The sequence below is a fragment of the Lutjanus erythropterus genome, chromosome 19 (genome assembly GCF_056507025.1).
Source record: "Lutjanus erythropterus isolate fLutEry1 chromosome 19, fLutEry1.hap2, whole genome shotgun sequence".
In the NCBI taxonomy this organism is placed as follows: domain Eukaryota; kingdom Metazoa; phylum Chordata; class Actinopteri; order Lutjaniformes; family Lutjanidae; genus Lutjanus; species Lutjanus erythropterus.
Genome location: NC_139335.1, coordinates 19,477,202 through 19,490,251, shown reverse-complemented (window position 1 = coordinate 19,490,251; position 13,050 = coordinate 19,477,202). Strand labels below are relative to the sequence as shown.

Sequence of the window (13,050 nt, the reverse complement as noted above, 5' to 3'; positions counted from 1 at the left end):
AGAACTTTTCTTTCTTAAAAAAAAAACAAAAAAAACTCAAACTGATGAATCAAATATCATAATAGTTGGCAATCAAATTAATAAAGGATTCATAATAGGCTAATTGCAGTTGTAATTGCCCAGCCCTATATTTTAATGAACTGGAAATATCTCTGGTTTTCATTTCAGAAATCTGGTCACCTTATGCTACACTAAATGCAAGGGAACCTTAATTAGTATCAATGTTAACACCTCTGTTTACTGTTTCGTGTCAATGTGGCTGCCGTGAAAAAGGTCTATAGAGCATCATATAGGCTAAACTCAGTGTGGTGCAGGCAGCAGATAGTGCACAGAGACTTGAGTGCAGCTCACCCACGGAGACTTTGAATGATGGTTTCTCTCCCTCCAGATTTGGCACTTTGCAAGAATCTGCATAACAGTTATTCCTGGAAAATAAATATGTGACTTTTTTTTCAGCCCGTGGAAGGCAGCAGAAAAAAGCATAGCTAAGGAAAATGACTTAAACCCCCTTGTAGTCAAATTCCACTGACATGTGAATGGTGGTTTATTTGCATTTTGGCAGGGTCACCCAGGAACGCTTAATTTCTGACTGAAAAGCAGACACACGGGAGTCGCATTCAAGTGCCAGTTAAGTTTGCTGATTTTTGTACTGCAGGTGGGGAACAGAAATATATTTAACTCTGATGCTACCTTTATCGCACACATGCACACACACCACATGTGTATGTCCCTAGGCTTCCTTTGTTGCTTTATCTAACCATACATCAAATGTCTGCATCGGTCAATGACAGAGCGAGCGAGCGGGGATGAATGTGGAGGTGTGTTGTCCTTCACTGTGTTCATTAGGCTGATGTTCATGGCTGGAAGATGAAGCTGAAATGCATTGTTGAGAGTGAGACTGGAGGCTGGGATGTTTATTGGTGACAGAGTACACTGTGTGTGTGTGTGTGCGTGTGTGTGAGTGCTTCTACTTTTGTTTGTATGCTGCAGTTTTTCTTTGGTTAAATAAGAATTTCAGTAACCTCAGCCATTATTTTCACATTTAGACTTCCTCCTTAAAAAGTCTAATCTCTCTTTTTCTGCGCACAGTGGCTGCACCCAGTCGTTTTCTCTCAACAAGGGGAGAAATTTATGAATTGAGATAATTTGTGAAAACAGCTCAGATACTTGTTCACAGCTGCATATAACAATTATTTTCATTATCGGTTAATCTGTTGATTACTCTCATCATTAATCATTTTATCTTAAAAATGCCAGAAAGCTGTGAAATTTGCCTGTAATAATTTTCCAAAACTCAAGTTGACATTTTTGAATGTCTTGTTTTGTCTGCCCAACAGTCCAAAATAGAGTTACAACGATTATTCGATTAATTGTAGACTATTTAATTATTTGCCAACTATTTTAACAATGGATTAATTGTTTTAATTCATTTTTAAGCAGAAAATATCCACATTCTCTGATTCAGCCTCTCAAATCTTCCCTTTGTCAGTAAACTGAATATCTTTGTAGAACGACAACAGTTCGTCGATTTATCAGTTAGTTGATCAAATGAAAATGGGTTGCCAATTCTTTTGTTAATCGATCAGTTGGTTCAGTCATTTTTGAAGCCAAAATGTCAAATATCTCTCGTTTCCAGCTTCTTAAATATGAAGACTTGCTGCTTTTCTTTGTTATTTATTGTTGTAAATCCATCCTCATATGTTTGACTGTTGGTTGGACAAAAGAAGCAATTTAAAGACGTCACTTTGGGAAATTGTGATGAGCATTTTCACAATTTTTACTTTTCGTAGAGTAAACCATTAATCGATTAATTGGGAAAATTGTCAGTAGATTAATTGATATTGAAAATAATTGTTAGTTTCAGCCTACACTGGGCTTTTGGAAACAGTGATCAACAGTCACCATTTCAGACATTTTATGGACCAAACAACTCATCGGTGAATTGAGAAAATGATCAACAAATTGATCAATAATGAAAATAATAATTAGTTGCAGCCATAGTCCAAAACTCAAAAGATGTTCCATTTCGTATTATACATGACAAAAGAAAGTATCAAATCCTCATTTTTGTGAGGTTAGAACCATGAAATGTTCAGTATTTTAGCTAGAAAAACGACAAACGACTCCCAGAATATTTGCAGGTTCATTTTCTGTTGATCAATCAATCGTGTCGGCTCAACACACGTTCTTTGCATCTGCATTTGTTGCCAGCGTGTGATTCAAAGTGGAGCAAGTCTCTAGGTGATATTGGATAGGTTTTTGCTGCCTTGGATTCCAGCATTGGCAGAGTCATGAGTGATGTTAACAGAACATGAACTAAAGAATCGTATAATATCTGTACTCGCTGAATTCTGCTCTTGTTGTCTGTTTGTTTGGAGTCACAAGCCTCCGTTCTGCCGCTCTGTGATTCAGCAGCACTTGTGCCTTCAGACTGGCTGTCTGCAGAGCAGGTGCAACCCTGAATGACATGCTTCACGATGAGGCAACATGGCAGCCGTTGCCGCTCACAGACCGAACGCCAGATCCTCCCGGGAGGTTCAGGAGGAAATTTGGGACTGGGGGGATTTCGTGGGACACACTCGCTGACCATTTATCTGCTGCTTACAGTGCTGCTCAATATAGCCGAGGCTGATTCTGTTTCCTCTCCCCCCCTTCTTCTTGAATTCTGTAACCATTCCTGCATTTTGCCTCTAAATCATCTGATTTCTGTGTGTGCAGTCAGAGGAGTGTGGCTGCTGCCTGGGTTTGTTTCTCCCTCTTTGTTTGCTGTGGTAAACCCATGAGCAGCTGCCGGCGGTGGGGTCTGGAGGGATTCTGAAGCTGTGTGTCCTCTCTTTGCCATCCTCTGCCAAGGTGGCATTATGCAAGCAGAGAGAAGGGTAGAGAGAGGAGCGCAGAGGAGGGCGGGGGTTTGTGTGTTGGGGGGAGACGAGGCGATGGCGGCCATAGTAAAGATGGAGGCAGGGCTGAGGGCTGCGGTTGGCGATTGGTGCAGGAGAAGACTTGCTCCCCTGAACTTTGCCTCCGTGTCAGAGTGGAACTTGTCGATTTGGCAAATTGTGCAGCGTCGGACGAGGCTGCGCGCTCTCTTACACTCCCACCTGCTCCCTCCTGCTCTCTCTCACTCTCTCCTGCGCGCTCTCGCTCTCTCTCTCATTGCCACTACACCACCCCCCCACCCCTCTCCTCTCCTCTCCACCTCCCCCCTCCCCACCCTCTCCTCTTTCTCTTTTCCCTCCCTTTCAGCTCTTGAAGCTAACGCATTGGCTGGGCTACAGGCATCTTGTTGCCAAATAGGTGGGCCCTACTCGTGTTGGCAAAGGCTCAAGCAATGGTTAGGGAAAGAACGCGGAGAGGACGAGAGACGGCGAGCAGGAAACAGAAAGGGAAAGAGAGAGAGTTGGAGAGAAAAGGGGAAAAAAGAAGCAGCACTCGGCTTTGCCAGCGGTCGTATGCGCTCGTCCAACATTGATTCGGCTCTCTATTTTTTTTTTTCTCCCTATTCTGTGCTCTGCTCTCCCTGGCCCCCCCATCTGTGTGTGTGTGTGTGTGAGTGTGAGTGAGTGTGTGTGAGGTTGTGTGTGTGAGTCTTGCGCCGGGCCCAGGGATCAGAACAGACACCACTACCAATTACACTTTGCCAAGGATTTTTTTTTTTTCAAGGTTCATTTTTTTTTAATTTTTTGGAATGCACAAAGGACTGTTTATTTTAAGTGCATCTATCTGCGTTGTTGAAGTTATTTTTTTTAACTGTTAACTATTTTTACTTGATAATTTTTCTTGCTACAAGTTTTTATGTCTTTTTTTGTCATTTTTGTCTAAAGATCTGCTGGCTGTGGTCCCACTGCAGTGAATTCTAAAATCTTGGGGTTTTTTGTTTTGGTTTTAAACTTTGGCCCACTGTCTTTAGTGAGCAGCATATTCTACTAATTATTTTTTTTTAACAACACCCCCAAGTTTTTTTTTTTCATCTGCTAATTCTCCACACCCTGCCAAACCAGCACTTGCTTTACATTGGGGAGCGCGGGAGGAAAAAAAACTGGTGCAGGAGATTTTTTTTTTTCACTTTAAACGCTGTGCCAAATTTATGATGAGAGTGCAAAATGGTAACTACCAGGCCGTCTGTCTTCCTCTAGCAGTGTGGTTTTCTGTGGTGATTTCTGTCTGCTTTCAGTTTGTTGTGGAAATGTGAGTCTGGTTGGAGCTCCCTTGCATGGTAGCAGAGATAGGAAATGGTATGGCTGATCTTTTAGCAGCACATTTCAACAGTGGTCTTGTGGCGGCAAAGCTTGGCGGTGGTGAGCGACCGGTGTGTGGCAACCCTGGCACAGGAGCGCTGTGGCGAGATCTGGGCTTTGTTGCCCAGAGATATGTAGTGAAGGTATTATGGTACAGCAGAATAACTTTTCTTTTTCCAGCAGAACACCGGGAGCGCAACTTGGCTCAGCTTTTCAGTTGCTTTTTGATTTGAATTCATGCATTTTGCACATGTTGTCATGAATGTTTGGATGTTTATGTATGAAAAAGGAGGCTTTGCATCTTACAGTTAAGATTAATTTTCCTTTTAATTGCTGCATATATATTTGTATTTTATCTGGATGTAATAATGTTAAAAAATATCAACATTTTAGATCAGAATATTTATTTTAATTGCATTTTAGGAATTTAAATATTTATGTAATTAGATTTTAAATTAATTTTTAATTATAATTTGATTTTAATAACATTATCAATAAAATTACTATATTATTTTATGTTTAATTACATTTTCACTAATACTCTATTGCCCTTTTTTCATTTAAAATTACCTAAATGTTTTTTGACAGCTTTATTTTGAAGATTTGCATGCTCTCTTTCAAATTAAAAGCCTTTTTAGTCTCCTAATACCATGTCTTTTCTTTCTCTCTCTCTCCTCAGGATGAATTTCATCCCTTCATTGAGGCCCTCCTCCCCCATGTCCGTGCCTTCTCCTACACCTGGTTCAACCTGCAGGCCCGTAAGCGCAAATACTTCAAGAAGCACGAAAAGAGGATGACCAAGGACGAAGAACGCGCAGTGAAGGACGAGCTGCTGGGGGAGAAGCCAGAGATCAAGCAGAAGTGGGCCTCGCGCCTGCTGGCCAAGCTACGCAAGGACATCCGGCCCGAGTTCCGTGAGGACTTTGTGCTCACCATCACGGGGAAGAAGGCCCCCTGCTGCGTGCTGTCCAACCCCGACCAGAAGGGCAAGATCCGCCGCATCGACTGCCTCCGCCAGGCCGACAAGGTGTGGCGGCTGGACCTGGTGATGGTCATCCTGTTCAAGGGCAGCCCCCTGGAGAGCACGGACGGGGAGCGGCTGGTCAAGTCGCCGCAGTGCTCCAACCACGGCCTGTGCGTCCAGCCACACCACATTGGAGTGACGGTCAAGGAGCTGGACCTCTACCTGGCCTACTTCGTCCACACACCAGGTATGTGAGCAGATTTACTGTAGTCACACACACACACACACACACTCACACACACATGTCAGTATGTCATGTGTCACACAAACTTTGGCACTTGAGTCACAGATTAGACCCTTCCCTGCACTATGTACCCAGCTGAGCCAGTGCCGGGTTTCGATAAACACAGTCAGAATGAAGATAACGACCACAGCTTGACATTTAAAGGGGCAGTCTGCGCGGTATAATCTTTAAAAAACGTGTTTCAGATAGATGTTTCTATCTGGTTTAAAGAGATTCTGAGAGTTTGACAGCCAGGCTTAAAACCTGTGTTTACCTAGAGATATGTTTGCATTGGTACATTTGTTCAAGTATTTGTGTGCAAATTTGTCTAAATCCAAATGTGCATGTTTTCCGGTGCCATCTGTAAACAAAAGCATCTGCAAACCTGTTTATCTGTGTGTGTGCATGCATGTGCATACGTGTGTGTGTGTGTGAGAGGCAGTTTGTCATGTGTCTGTAATCCATGTGTATGTTATTGTGAGATTGGTGTGTATCAGTAGCAGTGTGTACGTGTGTGTGTGGGTTCTTTTGTGTGTGTGGTGGTCTGGAGAGTGCAGTGACAGCTGGCCCAGTCCCAGGTAGTTTAGGAGGCAGGCAGAGTCAGCCTGTCTACAGCCTCAGTTGCCTCAGCCGCCTCAGCCTTACGCCACTCAGCACACACACACACACACACACACACACACACACACACACACACACACACACACACACACACACACACACACACACACACACACACACACACATTCTGAAGTGGACACACACACAGGAGAATATCCCTCAAAACACTTCTCACCCAAGCTGCCCCATTCGCTGCTCGTCTTGAATGTTCTGATCACAGACATTCAAGTTGAGATGTTTTTGTTTGTGGCAGCGCGGCTCTGCCTCTGTTTGTTTATAACATGTTTTATTTTTCCATATTCGATGCACATGTTTCTTGCTGTGACCATAAAGTTAAAATAGAGGTGGTGAAAATATTTTAGTGTTATGTGTGGACAAGCCTGCATGCATTCTTCTCTGAAGGCAATTTGACACTGTCAGATGTAATAGTCTGAGTATGCAGTTTGTTCAGTTTTTCTGTTATTGAAGCAGATGTACTTAATTTAATTTTAAACTGAATTTTAGTAAGGATGATTCCATTGCATTATTAATTAGCAATACTAAAATGTTAACTCTAAATTAATATCTTAATATTAAATTATATTTGCAAAAGAAAAAACAAAACAAGAAAATTATATTTCTCTATAGTCAGCTTAAGCTGTTAAATATTGTATTAATTACTGAGGTATTACTGCAGTAAACACCATTTGCAAATAATCCGCTGTCATTGCAAATTTCAGTCATTAACCGCAATGTTTTTTGAGGTGTGCATGACATAATTCCATGTAAAAATTAAATCCAATAAAAACAGGGAAAGAAACCCACAGCTATTGATGCATCAGGGTTGTTGCAGGTGGAGCTGTGTGTCAGACAGACAGGAGCTCTCGTATTTGTAGATGCTTGAAATTTGCTGTGTCTATTATGTGAGTTAATATTGTCATTTACTGTCAGATTAACTGTTGAAGCCCAGCTGTACCACAAATTATTAATAATTTCTGTGACTCCAGATTTAACAGAATTAATTTACAATTTGATATAATATGTAAATAAAGCTTTTACCTTTTCGTCATAAGCTACTTCACAGTTACAGTCCAGTTGTCTGCGTCATGATTCAGGTGTTTGCATCAGGTGTAAACTCCGGCTGTCTCATCACACACACACACACGCAGTTACAGACCTTTTCTCTGCCCTTTACTATTATCCCGGGTCTCTTACCACAGACTGGCATACAGTTACAGGACCTTAATTCTTCTCCTTGGCAGGGAGGGGCAGCGTTCCTCTGTGACAGAGTACCCCTTGCCAGGCTCCTTTCAGCCCAGTGTGTAACTCTGCTTGAGTTCGCGGGGCCTCCGTGAGCGCCTCTTCCTGTTCCACAATGCGCCGTGGCGAACCGCGGCTCAGATTAGCTCCCAGCGCAGCCTGGTGCCCCTCGGAGTAAAGCCTTTTTTTTTCACTCCGTGCCAGAATCCAGCAGTCGCTCATCCCCCATACATACATACACAAGATCTGCCTTCATCTTACTGATTTGTGTGTGTTTGTGCATCACATTTGTGTTTCTTTTTGTCCATATATGAGCATTCCTATATAAATGTTTCAAGTATATTTTTTTCAGTAGAGAGCACACTAATCTGTTAATTAAATATAAGCATTTTTTAAAAGTGTAACTTTTTTTTGTTCTTGCATCTAAAAAAGCCGAGTGCACTTTAAAAAGTGCATCTGCTGACAAAGTCCCCTGATGTGGGACAGAGATGGCTTCTTATTCTGGTCCTGCTCAGCTTTTCCACGGCAGCCTCAAAGGCAGCCTGCACAGCACCTTGCGCATGCGACTCGAGTGGAACAGAGAGAAACATTAGGAAACAACTCAAATCAAAAACATCCACTTGTATCAGCTCGGATTGCTATGTTTTCCAGCAGGCCGACTGGGGTGAAGCAGAGTTTACAGAGGACAGACAGACAGTGGCTCCATTCTAACCTTTGGGGTGGCAGCGTTACAGTTTTATTCTTAGCCCCTCGTTCCAGGGTGTCTGTGTCTTGCGGAAGCTATCAGTTGCCAGGCCTGATGATTGGACCGCGGCCGTCTCACCCGCCTGTCCCCGCCGCAGTGTTTCAGTTCTCTGTCCCACTGATGTCACTGTCGCCAGCTGCAGAACGGGGGGGCTCTGCTTTCAAGCAGTGTGATTGACAGAACAGGAGATACACACACTAACCCCCTCCTCTGTTTCTGCTTCCCTACAGTCCTGTATGTGTCTCTGCTTTTGTCCAATTATAGACTTGGGCCCTTCCAGGCGGGGCAGTGAGAGCTGGGACAGATCACAGCCGCTGTACTCTGATCTGCGCTTCTGCTTCGCAGCTGCAGAGGAAGGTTCCACTCACAGAAAGAGCCTGATCATTTTCCTTTTGACAAATACCTGGCTGCGCACAACACAAACAGATCATGATATAATTGTCGTGGGCTGATGAGAGTCGACCCGAAAGTGCTTGATGTTCTTTTCACTGATTCTGCTGCATCTGATGATGATAACAATAATGGTTCAGGGATGTGGAGGAAGTGAGACAGAGAGGGGATCTGATCTCATCTTTGATCACATGTCTGTCGAAACCAAAGTCTGGCTCGCCAGTTGGGCGCTGAGGCCCTTTCTCCACCTAGAGACCCTCAGATCAGGTCATGTTTTTCGAGCGTCGTGTTCCATATTTGTCAGTCTGACGAAGTCGCACAGTTCCAGCATTACTCATGTTTGGAGCCCAAGCCGACTCATACAGCTTTCATTACTCGAGCTGTTATGATAAAAAGATGTTTCTGCGAGTGCAGCCTCCATATCTGTTCTCCTCGCTGGAGACAGACAGACCAGAGAGGTGTCCTGGGCCAGGTCCGAAAGCCAGCGTGTGCGTGCCAGACTGCACCGTATCTCCATGCTGCTACGGTGCTCCTAAGATGTTCATTCACCCATCAATGTGTCTGCGCGCGTAGTCCCCGGCATTACAAATGGCCAGGAGAATGTCTTTTAATAGAGGCGAACAAAGAGAGGAATCAACAGGGAGACAGACAGCCAGACTGAGAGACTTAACGCCTGCACGTCACGCAAATCCATCAAACACATCTTATCTACTGTGCCCAATATCCTGAGCTTCAAAAGGAGGTAACACTATCAGATGCAGTTACATAATGAAGGAGAGACCAAACAGGACAGTCTTTTTGTTTTTTTACACACCAACATATATACAGTATATATGTGTGTGCTAGTTTATAGAGGCTGTACAATATTATAGCAGCAGTAAACCTCCAGCACAGTCAGGTTATGTTGTCCTGTTAGTTGCTGAGTGTTTGCAGAAGAAGAAAAGTGGGAATCATAATGATTAAAAGAAGAAGAAAAAAATCCCTCAGTCTCTTCTTTTCCTTGGCTGAGCGTGCTGTGCAGAGCAGAGATTTCTGGATGGAGAGCAGAATTGTGCTCCAGCGTTCTGGCACTGGTCCGTAACCCGGGCCGACAGAGAAACAGAGAGTGTCGGCGCCGAGGGAGCCGCATTCATCTGGTGTGAAAAACACTGCTGGTCCGACACTTTCAACGGAAACTTTCTTACGCTTTGTTGTCATTTGAAATAATGTGCCCAATAAAGTTTGAGCTTCGGCGAGCCCCTCTCATGACGGGACAGCGTCAGTGACACCGCGGTGTTTTAATATGCACTGAGGCATAGGGGCCTCCAACAGCCCCGGCTTGGCCCATTTTCAGAGCCCCCAGTTTTTCCAGTTGCTTTTTGCAGTGTGTGTGCGTGTGTGTGTGTGTCATAGAAGGAAGGAAAAGAAGAGTGGAGTGTGCGGAGTGTAAGGAATTGCTGGTAAACAGATTATTCCAGTATGATCGGCCCTCCAAATAAATCGGTAAAAAGACGCACACCGTTACGTTGACGCTCAGTCCAGTCCTCTGACCTCCTTTAACCGATCTCACACAACTTTCCAGCACTCTATAGGTCCGACTGCTGAGCAGCTCTACGGGTTTGGTAGCAGGCCAACCTGCTTCATATTCACTGTAATTATCCAGTTTAGTGAATAATACTGGAACAGATACACAAAAGACTGAGTATATGATTGAATTAAGTCTAATTTTGAAACAAAGGTCAGGTCTTAGCTTTGCAAATAGAAAAATTCCTTGTAGCAGAAAGTGCCTATTGTGGGCAACATGGATTAGCTTTATTTCCTAATTTCACTGTACAGTGATTTTTAATTATTTGTGTAATTAAGGTTAATAAATAAATGTTATGGTGTCTCTTTTAGCAATTTAGCAGCTCAGCTTGGTTCACTTTTTTAAATAGTAGCTTAGCAAATGATAGTTGACATTTAACAAAGAGAAATGTATTCATTTCTCAAGAAATTAAATTATTTATTATAATAATATGCATTAAAACAATATTAATGAATATAGTAAACACATGCATTAAATTAAATATATTTATTTATCTGTTGAGCAATTACTGCGTTTATTTTACTGTGTTTCTGAATGGATTTTCTCCTTTTTAAAAACACAAAATAGCCGCTTATTTTCCCCCAGTTTCTTTGTGTATTATTTTAACACTGTCTCGTTTCAGTATGTGAATTTGCATGACCAGTCCTCTCTTCCTCTGTACAGGCGCCAGGCCTGAAATCTGTCTGTCCCCTAAAAACATACGTATCCCTGCACAGGAGGGGTGGCTTGGCTTCTCAGCTGCTTGAGCCGAGGGGCAAAGAGCAGGAGGAGAGGAGAGGTGAAGACAGCAGAGGAGCAGAAAGGAGAGCAAAAAAAAGAGCGTCTTTTTTTTCTGGGCTTCTTCCCAGCAGCCAGATTCTGATCGGTCCGCCTCGCGCCTTGTTCCCTCGGTCCAGTGGAGCAGAGCGCGGCGAGACTGCCCTGTAATTGGGACAGCTCTTTCCATACGGAAAACGGGACCGGAACACCACGACACCGCCGAGCACAGATCCCCCGTCTCTGTGTGGATTTTTGTTTTGATTTTAAAGCCGTCTCAAATGCAAAAATGAGCAATTATACGCAAACAAAATCCTCTTACATAAAGAAACCCAAATAAGATCCTTGAAATGAACACTAATAATGAATAGATAAATAAATATCTTCCTTTGATTTTTACTTTGCCTTATTTATTCTCTCATTTAATGCTTATAAATGTCAGTCACTGCTGTTAGGGTGATATTGAGCGCTGATATAAAGTAAAAAGAAAAGCGTAGAATAAAGATGATGCAAAATGCCATGCTGAAAACAAAGAGAGAGGGAGGGCAGATATTCAGGCTAGTGGGGCTGGTTGGCAGCATTTGGCACCCAAAGCTGCAGCTCTGTTTAGAAGGTGCCAGCTTTTCAAACCGACACAGTCTCTGCCAACTTCTCTTCTTCTGATCCTTTTCTTTCTCTCTCATTTTAACATTTTTCCCCCCATATCCTTGTTTTTGCTTAACACGTCTTCCCCTCTGTGCGTCCCCTTACGCCCCTACCACCACTCCTATGGTTGCTTTTTCACAGCGGGTTGCCAGAAAAAGCGAGCCGTACATGTAAACTTTGGGCTTATTTTGTGGAGATGTCGGCGCATGTAGAATAAAATGGCTATCGTAGGTTTTTTTTTTTTTTCCTTTCCTCTAAAACATTTTCCACCGGCTTTTAGCAGAGCGAACATTGTTACTCGGTGTGATGGTGCTGCTGTGGATTCAGGTCCAAAACAAAATGGAGGATAAAGCGCTGCTGCTATCCAATCAGAAGAGAGAATGTGGAGAAAAAAAACATTACTGGCAAATGAACAATGCTGAAAGACTTCTCCTCTTATGTGAATATAATTTTTTGCTTTGGCATATTTTTGACTTTTGCCAAATGTCTTCATGCGTCTCGTCCTCATAGGGAGAGCAGGAAATGGCAGTCAGGATTAAGGACTGATGCATTGTACATCATTTGGGGACAGGGGCCCTTCGGAGACAAGAACATGGTGCCGTGAGTGATTGGAGAAAGCGTTAAATGCTGGGTGTGGGGGTGGATGGAATTACTCAATAATGATCAGAAAATTAGAGCTATTATTGAGGGAGAGTAAACAGGCCTCTCTAAGTGTGAAAGGCCTCTATTCAGCCAGGACCAGGAGCAGGAGTCCTTTCTTCCTTTCATGGATCCACCCATGGCCTTGAGAGCCCCGCTTTTGTTCCCTGAAATAACAGAGTGAATATATGGGGTCGCAGGGGTGGGGGGTCCCGTTCCCAGAGCTAAGCACGGTATAGGATAAAGCTACTGATTGTATATGTAGCCATCCTTTAGCTTTATTTCCTACTTGTTTCCGTGGCATATTTAGCTTTTCTGAATCTCAGTACTTTTTAAAACTTGTCTGTCTGATGTATTTATTTTATGTCTGTGTCACTGAGTTCATAAATGCTGGCAGGGTGTGTTCAGAGTGCTTTTTTGTGTCTGCAAGTGCACCTTGGTGTAAGCTAGTGACTGTAAGGTATACTCCATATTTAGCCATCCTTTATTTTTACTCTATTTTGTGCTTATTTCAATGACATATTTAGATTTTCTGCCTCTCCTTACTTAATTTTTAATCAGACTAATTTGTCTAATTAACTTGTCTGTCTGGTGTATTTAAATATGTCCGTGTCACAGAGTTCAGAAATCCTGGCAAGATGTGTTTAAAGTGATTTTTTGTGTCTATAAGTGCACCTGTATCTTTTCTCCGTTATCACAGCTTAGAAATTGCAGCACTTTCTCCAACTCCTGCATCCTGAGAGTCGATAGTCAGGGGAGGGTGGGTGTAAACTAGGCGCTAATGTGACTACTTCCGTGTTTGTCAGTGCAAATGTTCTAATTAATGGGAAATGGATAGATAAATAAATAAACTCGCAGTGTCTCTGAGCAGCTGAACAGCAAATACGCAGCTCAGGCGGGGGACAAAGAAATGAAGAGAGGGATTTACACTTAGAACAAGCCGTTGGAGAGAATAAAGAAGACTGT

At 43.0% G+C, this 13,050-nt stretch overlaps 1 protein-coding gene across 15 annotated transcripts in view; it reads left to right on the top strand.

Moving 5' to 3' along the window:
• The window catches only part of nfixb (nuclear factor I/Xb), a 172,431-nt gene that overhangs the window by 51,175 nt on the left and 108,206 nt on the right, over positions 1-13,050 (top strand). For 13 of the 15 annotated variants that reach the window (XM_084744828.1, XM_084744833.1, XM_084744831.1 and 10 more), the window contains one exon: positions 4,918-5,449. In XM_084744828.1, coding sequence (XP_084600954.1) covers positions 4,918-5,449 — 532 coding nt within the window. Of the gene's footprint in view, positions 1-3,282; positions 4,107-4,130; positions 4,382-4,917; positions 5,450-13,050 lie in introns of those variants that run through there. The other 2 variants (XM_084744829.1, XM_084744837.1) reach the window with 2 other exon arrangements.